This window comes from Adiantum capillus-veneris, chromosome 5, assembly GCF_014529385.1.
Source record: "Adiantum capillus-veneris isolate H3 chromosome 5, ASM1452938v2, whole genome shotgun sequence".
In the NCBI taxonomy this organism is placed as follows: Eukaryota; Viridiplantae; Streptophyta; class Polypodiopsida; order Polypodiales; family Pteridaceae; genus Adiantum; species Adiantum capillus-veneris.
Genome location: NC_140935.1, coordinates 160,458,166 through 160,477,286, shown reverse-complemented (window position 1 = coordinate 160,477,286; position 19,121 = coordinate 160,458,166). Strand labels below are relative to the sequence as shown.

The following is a 19,121-nucleotide window of genomic DNA, read 5'->3' as shown; positions in this document are numbered from 1 at the left end:
CTTATTCGCTTGGTAATGACCAACTACACAAAATACAAGTGCGTAGAAGGGTAGTAAGTAGCATACCTCTTCACTGTGTGTAGAGTTCCGCGTCACTGAAGCACTGCAGAACAAGAGTAAGAGAAGGAGGATGCGTGAGAGTAAGACGTGATGGAGTTTGCTTACCGCGTAGCATCGATGGGGGTAGAGTTAATTAGAATGATGCGCAGTAGAGGACGCGAAAAGAGGCAGAATAGTTGAAACTTGAGATGTTTGGCGGGGGTAATGCCTCAACTTAGAATGCTTACCTCGGGGAGGGTGACAACTTCACTTATGCGCAAGATTGCGGTTGGTAAATCGTACTGCATGGGAATCTGAGACCATTTAATACTGGTTGTCCTTGAGAGCACAGCCCACGTGCCTTTTTGAGTGACCGTTAAGGGATAGACGCCAATCGCCCTTGCAATCGCCATCTCCATCTCCATCTCGCACCTTTTGCCTGGCCAGCTCTCGTGCCTTTGCCTTTTCTGCGCCCTTCCCCTTGGCCAGCTCTCGTGATCCTGCGTTTAGAGTCAGACGCCAATCGCCCTTGCATTCGCCATCGCCTTTGCCTTTTCTGCGCCTTTCCCCTTGGCCAGCTCTCGTGATCCTGTGTTTAGAGTCAGACGCCGATCGCCTTTGCATTTTTTGCGCTCTTCCCCTTGCCCAGATCTCATGATCCTGCGTTGAGTGACCTCCACTGGGTCGAGTCCTTTGCTGCCGCGTCGCCATTGCCATCGCCCCCCTACTGGTTCTTGTTGTCGGTGGCCTGCGACATCACCATCCAACTCGGCGCCATTGGATATTGCAGAGACAGGTTCTTTCTCCCTGCCTCTCCCCTTCTTGTGTGTTGTTAACTGTGTGCGCACCGAAGCCACTGCGTTAGGGTAAAAACGCATGCATGGTTGGAATAATTACTCCGTATGTGGTGACCGTATCGCATTCATGGTTGGAATAATTACTCCTTATGTGAACTATAAATCTATCACTGTCATGCAGCAGTCGTGTGTAGCGACCCCTCTTGTAAATTATTTTTTGCTCTTCTAATTTATTCACTCGCGCTTATGGTAAAAAAAAAACATAATATGCTCTGTTCTTATCCACCTGTTCCGAATGCCACAAGACAGAACCAAGCGAATAGGAGACCCTTCGGAGATTCTTGGGGGCCCTACTCGCTTGGTACTGACTCAACTAACGTCACCACTTATGACATTAGCGCACGGGACATAACCAAGCGAATAGAGTTCTTCGGAAATTCTTGGGAGCCCTACTCGCTTGGTTCTGACTCAACTAACGTCAACTCTTATGAATTTAGCACACGGGACAGAACCAAGCGAAGAGGGTCCTTCGGAAATTCTTGGGGACCCTACTCGCTTGGTTCTGACTCAACTAATGTCACCTCTTATGAGCGCACGGGGTCGAACCAGGCAAAATAGGACATTGAGGGGTACTCGAGGCCCAACATTCGCTTTGTTATGACACCAAATAGTTTTGTCTTTCTTTTTCTTTCAGTCATGGGGATCATAGTCCTGGAGACAGACGTGAGTGAGGATACATGTGAAGAAAAACTATTCACATTCTTATATAACGCCCGAGCTCATCACCGTGCACCAGAACTATCAGGAATGTTCAATGCAGAGTTTTCTATACAGAGGATTATAGATTGCTCCTTTGAGTACCTACAAAACCATTTGCAACAGTATGAGGCAGTCACTTGTGACAATTCCATGACAGTTGATGGCATGAGATATGTGCACCCTGCCGACCTTGACCCTGACAAGAGTGCTTCAAGGAGACTGAATCGCTGTCTTGAAAAGTGTCCCTCCAATGCACTGCTTGTACAAGACAGGTGTATGAAGCACTTAAAAAAATGTCGGTTATTGGAATTCTACCATGGGTTTGTCTGTTACTTATACTTGCAGACGGATGGCGAGTCAGAGACTTCGCAGTCAACAACTTTCGGTAGTTGTCCATTGGCGCCGAAGGAAGAGGTAGAGGATGTGGAGGTGCAATTCAATCCAGAAGAAGAGCGGGAAGAGGTACTAAAGGAAACCTTTGATGCGGGCTTAACTCTTATTTCTCTTGCGGATGCAGCAATAGGGTGCAAGCAAGAAAGCCCAAGTATGGAAGCGACTTTGCCTCTCAATTGTGCTCCCAGCTTTGCTATGGCAGGCGACACCCACTATATTCTGCTCACAGATATCATGCATGAGCTCAATATACGGGAGGACTACTGCCTAGCAGCAATTGCAATTTTTTGTGAGGCAAACATGGGGTTTGTGGACGATGATGCAGTGGACCAATATCTTATTGATGACACAGATGTATGTGACTCACAGTTCACTTCAGGGTCGCAACTGATTAAAGATACGTTCAATGAGGCGAAGTCAGGAGAGGCCGATTTGCCAACAGATGAGCAGTTTGAATTGACAACAAAACAACTCGGCTTGGAAAACATGGGTAGACACGTGGCACCAGAAGATCATGTAATGAATAGTCAGTCTATTCACTTATGGGGGAGGTCGATGCTGGAAATGGACGAGAATCAGATGGTAACTTTTGTCGAGCATTCATATAGTATTAGAGATGGCCGAGTGATAAAATATCATGAACATTTTTTTTTGTTGTCAGGTGCTAGTGTATGACGATAGTTTCCTTAGAAGAGCGGGAGGCTCACGCCAAGGGCTTGTCACTGGAGTCCAAGGCAAGGATGCAGCGTTGTCTCACTACATCGGGCGTTTCAACCACAAAAAGGTTTGTAGAAACAATTCAAGTACTTGACAATTGTACTCATCACACTTACGGCTAATAAATTGATTGCAATTATTATGTAGATCATAATATACCACAAGGAATATTCCGATGACAATGCAAAGTTCCCTCTGTTTGCAATGAAAGCTATTACAAGATTGTGTGGTGGGCACCCCCTCCCACTAAACGCAGAAAGAGTAATTCTGATTGAAAAACAAATGTTTGCTCTACGTGTATTTGGCATTGGGTATGGGTGCCAGGCACTCAGAGCCCCATATTTCATGTCCTACACAGCTCAGGCTCTGGTTGCAGGGGTTGAAGACCCGGAAAGCTTAGATCCATACAATAAGCGGCTGTTTCTGAGGGAAAGAAGACGCATGATGCCCATAGGGATGCTGCCATCAACAGAGGAACGAGCTCGTCTACAGAGCTTGCACATCGAAGAGGTACAAAGTGAGGAGGAAGGAGGTGCATCGAAGAGGATAAAAACGACGGGCTCAGGTCCATCTTCTCCCGCTCCTGACTCGTGACTGGCGCCACCTTGCATGGCGCTCGGCCGCATTTGATGCTCCCCAAGCCATCTGTTTCTTCTCTTTGTGGATGTGTTGTAAAGACCGTGTAATTTCTGAACTCTTAAGAAGTTCCTTCTGCCTTGCTCTATGAATTAGTCGTCTATAAGTCCATTGGTGCAACTCTAATAGGCTATTGGCCTTTTCTTTTCCTCCCCCATGCCGAGTGTGCTTAAAATAACCTGTTCTTGCCATGTAGTGGGTTTTTTCCATGCCTTGTGTGGACCATATTGATAGTGAGTCGTATGTCTTGGCAAAATATGGACCATGGTTGAACAATATGTGCTGCATTGAAATAAAACAAAATGGTCAGTTGAGTACAATTTAAAATTTTGTTTTGTATACGTAGAATACCAACCTACCATGTAATGTGTGATATGTTGCCCACCCCACCCTGTAAGGTAAGCCTTTTTCCAATCCAGCAAGGCTGCTTGAAAGGATGTGAGCTTACTTTGGTCCCAAGAATGTTGCTCAAGGTAGTGGAAAATTTTATCTAGTGATTTCCACACGTTCGCTTTGTGATTCTGGATTGCCCCACCACCAGCATTGTCTTTAACCACTTTATGTAATTGTTTCCATTTGTTGAACATGATTCTCCTTTCTTCTCTATCTGAATCTTTGAGGCTAAACCTAAGAAACCTTCTTGCCTTCACTCCGCCTATCGATGCTTTCCTTGGTACCTTGTACCGACTTTGAGACATCTTAGGGTCCTCTTCGATTTTGACATTGCCTCCATGCAAACCAATGTCTGAGAGCACTCCCTCTAATGCTTTGATCACTCTTTTCGACTCACTCTCTGGCTTTAATGTCCATGCAAAACATATGTACAAATGAACCACCTTTTCAATTATTCGACAGAGTGCATGAAGTGTACAGAGGTGAACTCTACTCAGAGGAATATCAAGCACTGGTTTAAAAGTTTTATCTTGAAGATGTCTGTTGGGAGCTCTAATCCATTGCACACTCTCAAGTGATTGTGCATCAGCCATGCAATATAAGCATGGATTTGCCACAGCTGCTCCGTGTGTTATGTTGTACATACACTTAAGAGTCTTTAAGTCACCTGCCATGTGCCATTCCACTGTGTAGTCGCCAAATCCTTCCACTGAAAGAACGGCTCCGTTTCTTTGTTCACTGATGATAGAAGGAATTTGGGTTTGACTAAAAACCCAATCGAGGATTTCAAAATTTTTCTTATCAACCTGCAGTGAAAAATGAAAACACAAAATCAACAACCAAATAATCAATATTTTTGTTATCAGAGATTGACCGAAGTATACCTGAAATGATCCTAGAGATAGAATGTTGTTTTCTGATTGCACGTTGAAGTATCGTGGATCCTCTTTCGTTATTGATGGATCCAGAGCTCTGTTCATGAGGGTAATGGTGACTCTCTCCAACTTCTTGTTCTTCAGGACCTCGCACTCGTCGAGCTTCAAAACAAACTTGAGAACCCCACCGCACTCGTCTCGACTGATGTCAAAGAAGTGAACTGCATACCTTTGCAATGCTTCAAGATCAACGAAGAGGTTGTTGTGCTCGTTAAACTGTACCTCTCTGCCGCCCTTGCCTAAGAACGTTGCTTCAATATGGAATGGTGACCCAAGTTTCTCAAACACCTCATCATTTACGTGCCGACGAGCAGCCTTTACATATGATGGCTTTGGCAGCAATGATCCTCTCTGTAGTTTATTTTGAGATTTTTTAGCTAATGCTTTGAAGAGTGCCATGTATCCCATCTGCGAGATGCCACTCTCATCAAGTATTGCTTGCACTTCCATTGGTTCCAGCTGATTCTCGTTCATGAAGGAGGTAAGTAGCCTCCCTTTCAACTTACGAAATTTTTTCTGAGTTATCATCTCTTCAACTACTTCTTTTGAAACTAGACGGCTGTAATGCCCTCCGGCATTCAAGCCTGCACCGTTCGAGTTTGGATGCAGTAAAGACGTACCAAAAAAGCACAATGCATTATGATCATGTATAGGAAAGTAAGTGTATCCACTTCTTAATGAAGCACATTGAAGAAACAAACTTCGAGTTACCTTAAAGCTCGTATTCGTTTTTTCAGGCCACCACTACCAACCTTCATGTTCTCAAGGTTGCATAGATCTCGTTTTCTTTTCCGACTACCAAGCACGGTGTCTTTCTCTCGCAAACTTGTGATCTTCTTCTCAAGGCCTTGGATTGTCTCTTTGTTTGATGAAATCTTTTGAGAGAATGCTTCATTAAGTTTCTTCAGCTGCATGTTCTCCATTGCCAGGAAGTTTCTTTGCCTTTACGCATTCAATCCTCTCATTTTCAAATGTTCGGTGTATCCCAATAGCCCATCCTTGCCATCGCCTGTGAAATGTAGGAGGTTAGTGATATTAGCAAAGGGAGGTGGCGCATTTGTCATAGGATCCTTTGGATAAATAGACCCATCGGTCCACAAATCCACATGATGTTCCTTGTTTGTCCTTCTAAGTTCTTTCTCCCGTTGAGATAAGAAAGACTCCCTCCTACGTTTCTGCAACGGTGCGTACTCTTGCAATACATTAACATGAAGATGATGTGTGTTCTTTCTTTGGGTAAGTGTTAAAGATAAAGGGGCCGAGGATTGTAAGTTCAAATTAATGTTTTCATCAGGAAAAGATGCGTTCTCCATTCCTAGAGTTGATAGAGAAGAAGAGGGAGAAATATCTCAGGTTTTGGGAGGAAAAGCCATATTCTCAAGTTTAGAGTTGATAGAGTTCGTGTGGCTTATGTTTCTGGAGGGAACGCTTGTAAGTTGGCATTTCAAATCATTAGTCATACGGTTAGTTGGATTCCTGACAAGAGAACGAAGGATAAGAATGATAAAGACGGCGACTACCTACCAAAGAATGTCATTTTGGCTTTTTGTTGCGCAAAAAAGTATCACATAAAATGCACAAGTTAACATTTTCATTTTCTCTCTCTAAGCTGACGTAGCACTTCTTACAGGGCCCAAAAGTGAGTCCAACTTTCTCCTAATGTGAAGGAGGCACGCGTCAACAAATGCAACCTCAACGTTTTTTTTTAACGTTCACTATCCCAACAACTGTGTGTATTGTGCACTCTGCATTGCTCTCAATTACCTCTCACAACCTCTTAGGTGTTGGTATTCAAGAAAAGGCCCGCTTCTTTTCATCTCACTATATGCACTGGTCGAAAGCTTTCAAAGTCCCCCCCCCCCCTCTCTCTCTCTCTCTCTCTCTCTCTCTCTCTCTCTAAGAGGTGCCCTACGGTTTGAAAACAAGCAAGGATAGTGGGCATTGATACTCTCTCTCTCTCTCTCTCTCTCTCTCTCTCTCTCTCTCTCTCTCTCTAGCAAGGCAAGGTGACTACAAGTCGGTGTCCAAGTTGGGAAAGCCACCCAAGTTTAGGTTGGGAAGCTAGAGCACAGAGCTACTATGCCCTATAGTACTGTTGTCTTAGGCGAACAGGGTGGTGCTAATGACATGGAGTTTGGCAGCATTGACTGAGTCAGCCATGGTGCTATTAAATTTGTACATAGGCGCATGCAAATATGTATGCCCTCATTCACATAGCATCGTCGGAGGGATGTCGCCGCCGAAGGCGGCGCCGTTGTACTAGTAGGATATATTAAAATCTCAAATTCCAAGGTTCCACTGATTTTTGGAATTCTCCCGAGCCAGTACCCCCTATTTTCGTATAGGAAATAATAAAATTTCTAATATATGCTTAACTCTCTTATTATAAAAGAAAGTGGTTGAATTAACCGAAATTATATAAGGTGAAGCTTTGCTTTGGCATTATGAAAGAAAAGAATCTATACTATTATAAAGGGAGGAGAGATTCAGGCTGACACGTGGCAAAATATCCTTCATTCGGTAGCTTCACCCTGAATCCCTCCCCCATTTCTTCTCAAGCCATTGAGGATGCTTAATTTGGAACGCCCACGCAGGTGGGGGGGGGGGGGGGGGGGGGGGGGGGGGGAGGAGAGAGAGAGAGAGAGAGAGAGAGTCTAGCGGGTACGAAGCCACTGAATGGCCAAGCATGTGGAGAGAGAGAGAGAGAGAGAGAGAGAGAGAGAGAGAGAGAGAGAGAAGGAGAGGTGGCAGGTACGAAGCATTGAGGATACAAACCATGTAAGATGTAAGCTTGCAAGATGAAGCTTCACTTTGGCATCCTAAAGCAATAGAATGCAAAAAAGATCAAACCATGTAAGATGTCGGCTGTTAAATGAAAGGTAAAACAAATATACCTTTAAATATATCAAATCCAAAAGAACATTTAAGGTAAGTTTCGATCATCACTAAATGAACGATAAACAAATAGACCTATTTAATATATCAAATCCAAAAAAACGTTTAAGGTAAGTCTCAATTATCGCTGAAAATGCTAAAAGTATCTCCTCTAAGGCTTCTTTTAGAAGCCAATGAATTCAGCTTTGGGAAATTACATTTGAAAGGACATATAATTCCTTTCTTTTCAAGATTTTTAAGGCTCTTTTGAGGGACACATATCTCCCAACCAGAATTGAATGGCCTTAACCCATATCGGTAACAAGGCCTTTAGTAGGCCAATAAAATGTTGAATGTCCACCCAACCTTTTAAGGCTTGTTTTAGAAAGCCAAAAATTCCTTCAAGTAAGCTCCCCCTCTCCTCGAGAGAAGGACCAAGACATGCATGGTGCAGAAATAGGAGAGGACTCTTTACACAATCAAAGGCTTGGATATGTTAGGCAGCTGAACTCGATCAAAGATAAAGCCAGATACTGTTCCAAACGAATTGCACCCACACACGAGGGACACAACTCCAGAAAAAAACATGTACACGGGGCTATGTGATAGAGCATGTGAGTCAGAATGACCAGGTATGGGTTCAAGTTCCCACCATTGGTCCCCGTGTCCCTGACCCGAGGGATTCAACAGACGCCTCTCTCTAGATCAGCGCACAAGCTTTTTGGCTATAAAGAGCTCGGGTTTTAAGCAAACCTTGGGCAGCATGTATGCTAATATGCAAGGTAGGGTAAGGCAAGACATAAATGAATTTGCTTCATACAAATCCTAAGCCTTGTGCTGCTCAAACCCTGGAAAACAGCTTAAAATGCCATGAGAGAATGGTTGCATGGACATGTATGGATGTTTTCAGTCTCTCCGCGACTTAACTCTATTGCCAAACAGTCCTTTGTATTAAAAAATGTACATCGGTATGAATTCCTTGGTAACAATGCCAGGCAAATAAGCAACAAGGATGCCACTGTATCAGAAAGCACTATCACCCAATACAAATCACCCGTGTAACCCTGGTCAACCAAGCCCGCCACTTCTTCTAACCATAGTGAAGGAGAGAGCAAAGAACATCTCAAGACTGCTGAACACTTCAGGAATGTTAGAAAATTTGTGACAAGAATCGTAAGTACACTTGCAAGTAAACATTAGGTTAACTTCAGTATCAAGCATAGCCAGGATGTCCTGGCTACGGTATTATATCAAAACCATCTATACAAAGAGGGGCACCGATTGCACGAATGACCAAGATTGCATTCTATTTCTTGAAAGCAAGATAACGATGGAGTTAATTGAACCTGAAAGCATTGTTTCAGAAGCAATTTTTGGAGTAACTTTTGAATGTAAGGAAGGTTGCTAAGAGACGGTCAACACTGGCACAATACAATACAGGAGGTGAGACATTCCGTATGAGTACACAAATGGCGAAATGGTCCCGTGTAACATCTGGAATATCCAGAGATAAATCTGTGTACAGGAGCGCCGGAAGTTATCATTTGATAGTCTACATAGAAGGCTGCTAAAGAGGGTAATTCAACTTTGATGAGGGGCTACCGATACACTTCATTCGTTCGATCGCCAGCACCGAACATCCAAACTAAAGTAACTGCTTTTTGGAGTTAGAAACTGCATTTCTTTAGAGATACTTTGTTATACGGACTCTGATATGTTCCCTCACTCTTCTTCCTTTGGAGGATCTACCCATCGACCATTGTCCTTAATGAGCTGAATCAATGCCCCTGTAGCTGTCTCCATTGCAATGCCCCGCTTGACTACCGTCTACAAAACTCAATCAACACAAGTAAGGAGTAGGCTATTACAAGGCCCCATCCAGAGTCACTGATCTCAAAAACAAGCTAATTGGTTGAAAATAAAACAAGGTTACCTTTCCAACATAGAGGTCAATTTTCCCGGGTGCCCCACCAACATAACCGAAATCCGCATCTGCCATCTCTCCAGGTCCATTGACTATGCAACCCATGATCGCAATCTGCATCCAAATTTATCAGCGATTAGATTGTAGAGGGGCACTGATTGAGCGAATGACCAAGCTCGCATTATATCTCACCGAAACACCCGGTAAATGTGACGTCTTGTCTCTAATTTCTGCACTTATTTCTTGCAAATCGAAGAGGGTCCGTCCACAAGATGGGCATGATACATATTCCTGATAACAAAATGGCAAATAATTATAAAGGGTTGAAGAATAAACATCCAACCTCGGGGCTTTCCAATAGATGGAACATACAGTCTTTGTGTTGCGCATGCGACAACCCTGCAGCATGCCAAAAGCAGTGGTTCTTAGAAAATCAAAGTCATGATCAGGAGCTTCCAGAAACACTCCATCACCCAACCCGTCAACAAGCAGGGCACCCGCTTCGCTGCCGGCGCTGATTACCAAATCATCTCTGTGAAAATAGTAGATAAAGTCAGTTTACTGCAAGAATATAAACAAAAATTTAAGTACATTACGTTCTGAGAAAACTTGTGGTTAAATGTAATAAAGACAAATCTAGTTCTTTCAAAGTATCTAAGGCCAAAAGAAACCAAGTTGTTCAAATGTTGTTTCAGATGAAGTAGAACGCATGAAAAGGAAAAGAAAAATTACAAAAAGAGGAGCAAATAAGACCCACATGAAAAACATTTTCAGGGTCACAAGAGCCTAAACTTACAGACAAGCAAATGGCTAAAATTTAAAAAAACTCACATGTTTAGATGGAACAAAAATAAAGAAAAAAAGTAAAAAGATTAAATTCTGTAACAAACAAAACATTATCGATATTTTGATATTGACTCGCCGGGTAAATACCTGTCAGTGCCAGAAGGATACTGCAAGTGGTGGATAACTGGGAAATTTAAATCATTTTCTTGCAAATACTCAAACAACCTGCCATAAGAAATATGTGATTCCTTTTAACCAAAGAATCATTCAAGCACCTACAAGGGACAGATAACGCTGGATCACCTGCGAGAAGCATGCACACGGCTAACTTTCTCATCATGTCTAGGTAAATTTAAAAGAAGCATGGTGGCATCTGCATTCTTCAGTGCAGCCAATTCTTCATAAGGCTCGTCCCCTCGCAGTGTTATGGCAAGTCGAGTTCCTAAGCCAAAATCTCTCGATAATAGATGCCTTTAAGCAAAAGTTTCATATGACGTTAAAAAAATGACTATGACAGCATACCTGCAGGCAAAAGCTTGTGAGCACCAGATGAAAACTCCTCCAATGTAGCCAAAACCATTGCATTAGGCAATGGTTTGGTCAACTGTTCCGACAGAGGCGTTAAAACTCCAATGCTTACATCTATGAGCCTTTTGATCGCCAGCCTCTACATATGCACAAATTTGAACAATTAAGAACACAAAAATTGACAATACAGAAAATAAAAGCTCCCACTTCCCCCCCGCCCCGCTCCTCTCCCTATCTGCACATACTTTGCATAAACCGTCATCAATTGAGAGAGCGAGAGAAGAAGAAGCAGAAGGAGAGAGAGAGAGAGAGAGAGAGAGAGAGAGAGAGAGAGAGAGAGAGAGAGAGAGAGAGAGAGAGACCGCTTGTTTGTCTTCAACAGGAGGCAATTCCCTCAGCAATATGGTGTCCACTGTTGCCAGGTCCTACAGAAAAGGACTCCTTTTAATACCCAGGACCGTAAAATGAAACTTCATGGATCTATGGATCTAATCAATGGCCTTCAGACAGTTTGTACCTTGAATGGCATACCAACAATCAACTTGGTAGCCATAGACTTGTACAGCAATTCTGGGTTCTAACATATCAAGCAAATAACTGTCAAGCTCTTGTACTGCTAAAGCGAGCTTCAGTTCTAAGAAATATAATAAAAGCATACCTTCAACTGCTGGAGAGAAACAGACATGAGGACCGAGCCATCGCGATGTAGCACTCCTCTATAATCAACTTCTTCTCCCTGAAAGAGAGGAGCTCATCCAAACTCTTTATCATTCATGTGTGTCAATCAAACAGTCTTAAATGGAAGCGTGCACATGATTGCTCACACAACACACCTCCTTTTGCAAGGGAAGTTGTCCTGTGCGTCTTTGAAAATCGAAGTAATGACGATGCTTTTCCTCAAAAGGTTCCTGCAATGAACCAAAACATTCATGATCCAGGCCCACCATAAAAATCCCACAAACAAATCCCTTGCAGGCAGCCAGTACTCACCACGCCTCGCTGAAGCCTACTAGCTTCCATGCCAAGTCTCGCAAGTCTAGTGCAAGGATCAATTTCATACTCAGGTTCTTCGGTAAGTGAAACACGGATAGTGTCACCAAGCCCATCCTGGAAACACCAGTACCACTTGACCATCTTATTTCGTAAACAAATTTTCACTTGCATTGTAGGTTAAAGTGAGAATTGACCTGCAAGAGGGCACCAATTCCAATTGCAGATTTCATTCTTCCATCTTCTCCTTCGCCTGCCTCAGTAACTCCCAAGTGCAAAGGGTAATCCCAGCCTAGAACGTTCATCTCTGCAACTAGCAAACGGTAGGCTTGGACCATTACAACAGGATTACTCGCTTTCATTGAAAACACAAAGTTGTGAAAGTCCAACTTTCTGCATATACGAGCAAATTCGAATGCAGATTCCACCTGACAAAAATGATCACCCATGATTTTAAGCTTTAACAGACCTTGACTTAATTGTGAAACACATCTTTGAAACTGACCATTCCCCGGGGAGAATCTCCATAGTAGCTCATAATACGATCTGACAGACTGCCATGGTTTGTTCCAATCCGCATCGCCCGACCATACTTCTTGCATTTCTCAACCAGAGGTGTGAAGACCTAAAGATGTAAGGTAGTTCGCTTAACCACACACTATTGAGTTTAAATGTATAATGTTTATCAAATTCGCTCCTTAAAAGAATTCAAAAAATGACAACTTTCATGCAAGTGCGCATCTCAAATAGTATGAAGACCTCTTCAATGTGCTCAAGTTCCTTTTCATAATCATCCTCTGTGAATTCCAGTGTCTCAAACTTGGCCCGGCGATCCGCTGTAATCAGCAAAAAAGAGTCATACAAGCTGCCCATGAACATATCTCTAAACATCTCAGGGTTTCGCATACCAAAGTTGCCTGGGTTAATACGGATTTTATCGAAACATTCAGCAACCCGCAAAGCCACAGAAGGAGCAAAATGGATATCAGCAACTAAAGGAATGGGATACCTGATACAAAAATTGACCAAGAGAAACATAAATCCACAAGACATAAGGTACATAGATCCAGAGTTAACAAAAGCTATGGTCTAAATCAAACTTTTAGGCGGCAGTACAGACATCAAATTGAGATTTACCCTTTCTGCACCAGAGTATTCTTTATGTCAAAGCAAGCATCAGCCTCTCGTTTGCCTTGGACAGTAATTCGGACGAGATCAGCACCTTTGTCGGCTATGCGCATGACCTGTATAAGGAAGGATAACACAAAAATGAGGACTGCAGATCCACATAAGACTGTAGAAAAATGTAGCCCATGACATATCTGGGCTTCAAAATTTCAATAACACAGGGAAATACCATGAACAAGGGTCAAAAGTTGCCAGGAGAACACAGTCTAAAAGAATTGCACCGGATATTTTCGTAGACATATCAATCAAAGCATCAAAACCAAGAAAATCCACCAAGTTGACACCTCATGTCTAAGTGCTAACCATACCAGTAAACTGGCGAGCTCCCATGCAAGAACCCTTCAAAAATCGAGATGTTTTGAGTGTTGGAACTGGTAAGGAGGATAAGGGTCCAGGGCAGGGAAGGGGCAAACACTTCTACATTCCAGAGCCACAATTTGTTCTCTGTCCCACCTTTTCAGGACAAGGGGCTTCCATTGTGAGCAAATCAAACAATGCACGATTCTAGCACTCAGTAAGGTATACAGTTGCTAGATTGTGGACGTCTATGCAACCCAAGGAAGTAAAGCGATTTACAGCATTGATTTTGTCCGTTCTTAACGGGATGGATAAATGCTGTCCCTTGGCATTTTTTATGACGGGCAGTGTTCAAATGTGCATGTCAAACTCACAAAAAAATCAGGCAGCCTCTGCATTTGAATGCAGGCATGATCCCACAAAAGACATTAATGCGAATGCTATTATGCACAAGATCATGCATGCAGACTCATAAGAGCTCATGTGTCCACGATCTCACGATCTGATGTACTACTAGAAGAGGGAACATGGGAATGTAGAACATCTGGTTGTGCATGCGTATGTGTGTGCATGGGGGGGGGTGTGCGCGTGCGTGCACGTGCGTGTGCAAAGGGATTAAAGACCCGTCTTAGTGTACCTGTTCCACAGAAGCCTGTACATTGGTTGTGTCAGTCGTTGTCATGGTTTGCACACGAATTGGATGCTCGCTTCCAATCGTAACACCACCCACCGATACAGTTCTTGTCTTCCTGCGTATCGTTTTGTGTGCTGCCTCACAATACCTCTGCCTAGGAACTACAAAGGGTAAAATCATAAGTCCAGCTCAATTAGAGCTGTAAATTTCATCACAGACATGCCCAGACACAACACGAGAATACCATGACATGCCTACAAATGCAATCTCTCACACCTTCTCCAATTCTAAGCCATGTATTTCCCATTGGAAGAGTTAAAAAGGAGTCACAGACCTAGAAGAGGGCCCGAGGATGATGTTTGCAATTCAGCAACATCAGCACCCTGGCTTCGAGCGCCTGCGAGGCGCACTCTCTGCTTACTGCTACGCCTTGAAGATGATTCTGCTGCCCATTGGGTGAATTTGCAGGGCTTTGATCCAGTATAAACAGCATCATCTGCCCGTTTCAGGCCAGAAAAGGAGTTTGCCACAGAGGAAGCCATGTGAGTAGGAAAAGGAGCGACTTGGCGATGGAAATGGCAAGCTCCAAGGTTAATCTTGCCGGTGCGGATAGCAATTAGGATGGTTTTGCAGATCTCATGGGTCTCTCTCTCTCTCACACACACACACAATGGCAGGGAGAGACGCAGGGAGAGACGCTTGTAAGAAGGCTTCGCTCACGCACAACTGGACGTTTGTGTGCAACAAATGAATACGGTATCTCGCATTGCAATATGCGCTTTATCTTCCACAGCCACGCCCAGGCTTTTTTAAAGGGTTGAAATTAGAGCTTTGGTTCAAGACAGACTCCCAGCCTATGAAGGGTGATTTTCCAAAGCTGTTTGAGAGAAACTCAACTGAAGAAATACAAACCATCAATCAACTAGATGTTGCTAAAATGAGCTCGCAATTATGTTGTTGTAGTCCACCCCTTTGCAATCTATGTGCATAGCTTGATCTTTAGGTAGTGTTCAAATTGCTCAAAGCCATGCACAAGAATCTTTTCCCATCTAGAAATGGTCGCGGTTTCACCTAATGGTAGGAGTAAATAGATCAAAACACATTTGGTGTAGAGGGTTCCACCGACTCGTCATGCCATTTGAACATGGAAGGCAGGTAAAAAAGTCCTACTATGATTGGGTTGCTTATGGGCGATGCTTTTCATTAGTCCTTAGGTAGGGGGCTCGTGCACCCACCAATCCAATGTGACTGGGTTGCTCATGGGCAATGCTTTTCATTGGTCCTTAGGTAGGAAATGAGCCCCTCACCTGTGAAGTGCGCACCCAATCCAATGCGATTGGATTGCTCACGATCGATGCTTTTCATTGATCCTTGGATATGAAAGTGGCCCTCACCTATGCAGTGTGCATCCAACCTTATGCCACCGCACGAGTCGCATGTCCACCACTCATTAGTCAATCACTCATTGTTCCCATAACTCCCGTTGTTTGTTGATTTTTCCCCTATTAAGCTAGCTTCGGCACTAGATAACCTTTGCCATTGTTGCTTCGATCGGTGTATCGTTTCCTACCAACACCAACGCAGTTTTCCATCCCACTATTTGCATCCATTGTTGAAGTTCGACCTCCCACCTATCTTCAAACTATTAGTGTTGGGTTTTCAAGCCCATGGGAACATACCCTATGGCATGCAGACACAATCAAGTTATTGGTGGAGTCTCCATGGAAAGTTTTTTACCTTTAAAAATGTAAGCCTTTAGAATTCATAATATATAGCGTTAATTTTTTGTGTTGAGTCGATATGCTCTCTCTCTCTCTCTCTCTCTCTCTCTCTCTCTCTCTCTCTCTCTCTCTATGGTTCATCTTCTTTGCACGCCCTCAAACCTTCCATGGCATCTCCAAGGCATCACCCGCCATAGATGCACCTTACAAAGTGGTATTAGAGCTTCGGTGAGCTCGATTCTTGAGAGCGTGCAGAGATGATAGCCGTGAACAAGGAGCTTGTTAAAGGGCAGTTCTTTGAGATAGAGATGTATGCTTTCTATGTGGGGCTGTGGAGCTAGTGCACTCAACACATAGAGAATTTAAATAAAGAGCTCGTCAATTGCTTGCAGCACTGAGAAAGTCACATAGATGCTCAACATCACTGGATAACATAAGGTTGTGGAGATCGAATCGTGCGTATCTATGCTCCTATGTACATGCTTATTCTATCTTCTCCAACACATTGTTCGGGGGCAGTAGTTGCAAATGGTATTAGAAGGTCAGTCCCACTGTTTTTGGCATGCCCCTACTCGCCTATCGGTGTTCTTTGTAGTTGTGAACATTGTGTTGTCCATCGTCATCCACATGAGCCTTGTTTTGTTTTTGACAAAGACGTGTTGCGGGTCATGGCAATTGAATAAACATTAGGTTTATAAGACAAAAGCCTTTTCCATGCCCGATTATTGATCCCTTAATAATACTTAAGCCTTGATTCCCACACACTTCAACTTCAGCAACAACGTGACACCAATTCTCATATTTCTAAAATTATGCATCAATCTTCACCAACTCTTCGAAGAAAGAAAAATCAAGATTGAAGCTTATCAACAATGGTGAATGCAAACAAGGTAAAGAAGGTGAGTTGCAAGGCTCTGCACAGCACGAATACCAAGCTAACGGTTGGTGAGCTTTTGCAAGTTTTTCAAAACGCCCCTCAAACGGGCAAGATCCCACACTCGGGAAGGTTTTTCTACAAATACAACTTTTTCAAAACGATGAGGTGGTGCAAGAAATCTTCAAGATAAGTTGTTCTCACAATATATAAAAACGCTTCAAAAGCTCAAGTCGGCATGGACAAGGCAAGCAAGTTTTTTAAACGCGGCTCTCCACTAAGGCCAAGGAAGTTTGCTAGAGATTTAGAAAGCTCAAGATATCTTTCTGAATGTGATATTTTGGATCCAATGATACCTATTGATCTCGAAAAAGATGAAGAACATCCAAAATCCAACAGTTTGCTTCGAGTACTCAGTATACCAACACAAATTTCAAAAAATTGTTTTTGCATGTTTAGTGTCATAGATTTGTTCAAGGTTTGTCTAATGTCAACACAATCATGTAATTTCTATCAAAGCTTTGTTTTAGCTTATCAATTTTTAGCTATTGCCATGTCAAAATTGTACGGATTATAGACCACACCACATATAAGTGGTAAGACCTCCAAAGTTATCAGTTTATTGGTTTGTGCTCAGCCTATTGTACCACCTCTCATGAAGCTATTGGGTAAACATAAACCCAAGGTTCAGAAGTAAACCAAAAAGTCCATATGTTGGTAGCTATTTTGACCTACACCCTATGTGTTTGAGGGGGAGTTCATTGTCGTAGTACCTGGTTATGGGTATACGAAAACCCTTGATTGTGAGCACACCTAAAACTCACAGTTTATGAGTATACCACAAACTCATGGTTCAAAGTAAACCTGAAACTCTATGTCATAAGAGTGGTCATTCTAGTTTGGGTATGAGAGGGGGATTGTTGGGTTTCAAGCCCATGGGAACATACCCTATGGCATGCAGACACAGTCAAGTTATTGGTGGAGTTTGCATGAAAAGTTTTTTACTTTATATATGTGAAGCCTTTCAAATTAATACTATATAGCGTTATTTTTTGTGTTGAGTCAATATGCTCTCTCTCTCTCTCTCTCTCTCTCTCTCTCTCTCTCTCACACACACACACACACACACACACACACACACACATTCATCTTCTCTGCATGCCCTTAAACCTTCCATGGCAGCTCCAAGGCATCACCCGCCATAGATGCACCTTACAATTAGATCATCCTCCTTGCTATTCCCTCATGGTTGCTTTGAGCAATGCCTCCCCTTATGAAAGGTGCTACATCAATTCTTCCTTTAATCACAACCTTCCTATTTGCACCTCAGCTAGCTAGCTATCTTGTGGCCATGGTACTCCTGTAGGCACAACACTTCTTACTTTGACAAACATCTTGATTATTCACACGTCCACTAGATATCTCCATGGCCATGATAGGTGAAGTTGTTGTAAGCACATTCCTTCCTACCCCTTTCTTGCTCGTAACATCTACTTGTCGATAGCACAAGAAGGTGGAATAGCAATGGTGATTCTCATCTTACAACTTCTACACAAGAAAGTTGACAAGTCAAACTCTAATGGTTAATCCTGTTTCCTTATGTTTGTTATGTTTTTCTCTTACTATTTTTGGAAATCTCTTACAACTACATAGACAATGAAAAGAATTGGAAAAATGTATGTACATCCAAAATCCCGAGTTCCATAAATCTACTCCGGTGAGTGACGTTGGGTCACACCCAATGTGCATACCCTTGAGGTTTATCGTAGATATGTGGACACCCTCTTCAGTGCACACACCGATAGTGCCCACACAAGTTTCAGGGGTGTTAAGCAAGATAAACCATATTGCCTTGATCTTACAGCGTTGGCACTTGAGCATCACGCACAATGAGAGGGCTGATTTTCTCTTTTCCTAGTGTTTGTCATATGTGTTTTCTGCTTTAAATTACTAGGACACAATGGACAGTGGGCTATGGATAATGGGCATGCCCTTTAAAGTATGAAATCTCTTCTCGTGTGAAAAGTGTAACCATTGACCACCCTAGCCCAATACATCCATCCACCTCTCTCTCTCTCCTTTTGTTTTCTATCTTTTTTTCCTAAATCCCTTTGTGCATTGTTAGACAATTATGAGTTTCTCTAGTTTACGAAAGAGAATTCTAGAGCCAAATAATTGATTGGGAAGTTGATTGTTGCCATGTTCTACATAATGCTTTGTATGCTAACATAAAGGACGATCACTTTCAAGGACAACACTCACAATACATACATATATTATTATTGGCTCTACCCCATACTTCATTATTGGGAAATTTTTAGAGATTTTGCATGCACAACGTTAGTTGCCTATACAAATGAGGGAGGGAGGACTCATGATGTTGAGGAGATTAACCATGATCAAGTGTGTTAACCATGTCGTCCGCCGATAGTTGTTGATCCCTCGAGAGTGCACCTCAACGTTTTTCTTAAAAAATCTATATGTGTCAGTCTGTTTACCCCCACTCCGTGCGATGCGCATGCTCATCCCTGCCATGTCTGCAACAACCCTCTTGTTTTGTCGTCCCCTGCATGGGTCCTGCATGACCTGCAACAAATCTCCACACCCACCACCCTCCCTTCCCACATGTCTTGTTG

General features: G+C 43.0%; 1 protein-coding gene across 1 annotated transcript; it reads right to left on the bottom strand.

The window, feature by feature from the left end:
* Window positions 1-9,013: 9,013 nt before the first annotated feature.
* On the bottom strand, window positions 9,014-14,620 carry HDS (4-hydroxy-3-methylbut-2-enyl diphosphate synthase). The gene is made up of 19 exons (XM_086513065.1): window positions 14,225-14,620; window positions 13,894-14,051; window positions 12,909-13,015; window positions 12,680-12,780; window positions 12,531-12,607; window positions 12,277-12,396; window positions 11,969-12,199; window positions 11,772-11,888; window positions 11,615-11,689; window positions 11,440-11,517; window positions 11,299-11,358; window positions 11,144-11,206; window positions 10,776-10,920; window positions 10,557-10,695; window positions 10,401-10,478; window positions 9,840-9,999; window positions 9,660-9,758; window positions 9,477-9,581; window positions 9,014-9,370 (listed from the first exon to the last, which is right to left on the bottom strand). The coding sequence occupies exons 1-19, from the start codon at window positions 14,430-14,432 to the stop codon at window positions 9,266-9,268; spliced, it is 2,226 nt and encodes a 741-aa protein (XP_086369191.1). The 5' UTR covers window positions 14,433-14,620; the 3' UTR covers window positions 9,014-9,265.
* Window positions 14,621-19,121: the final 4,501 nt, after the last annotated feature.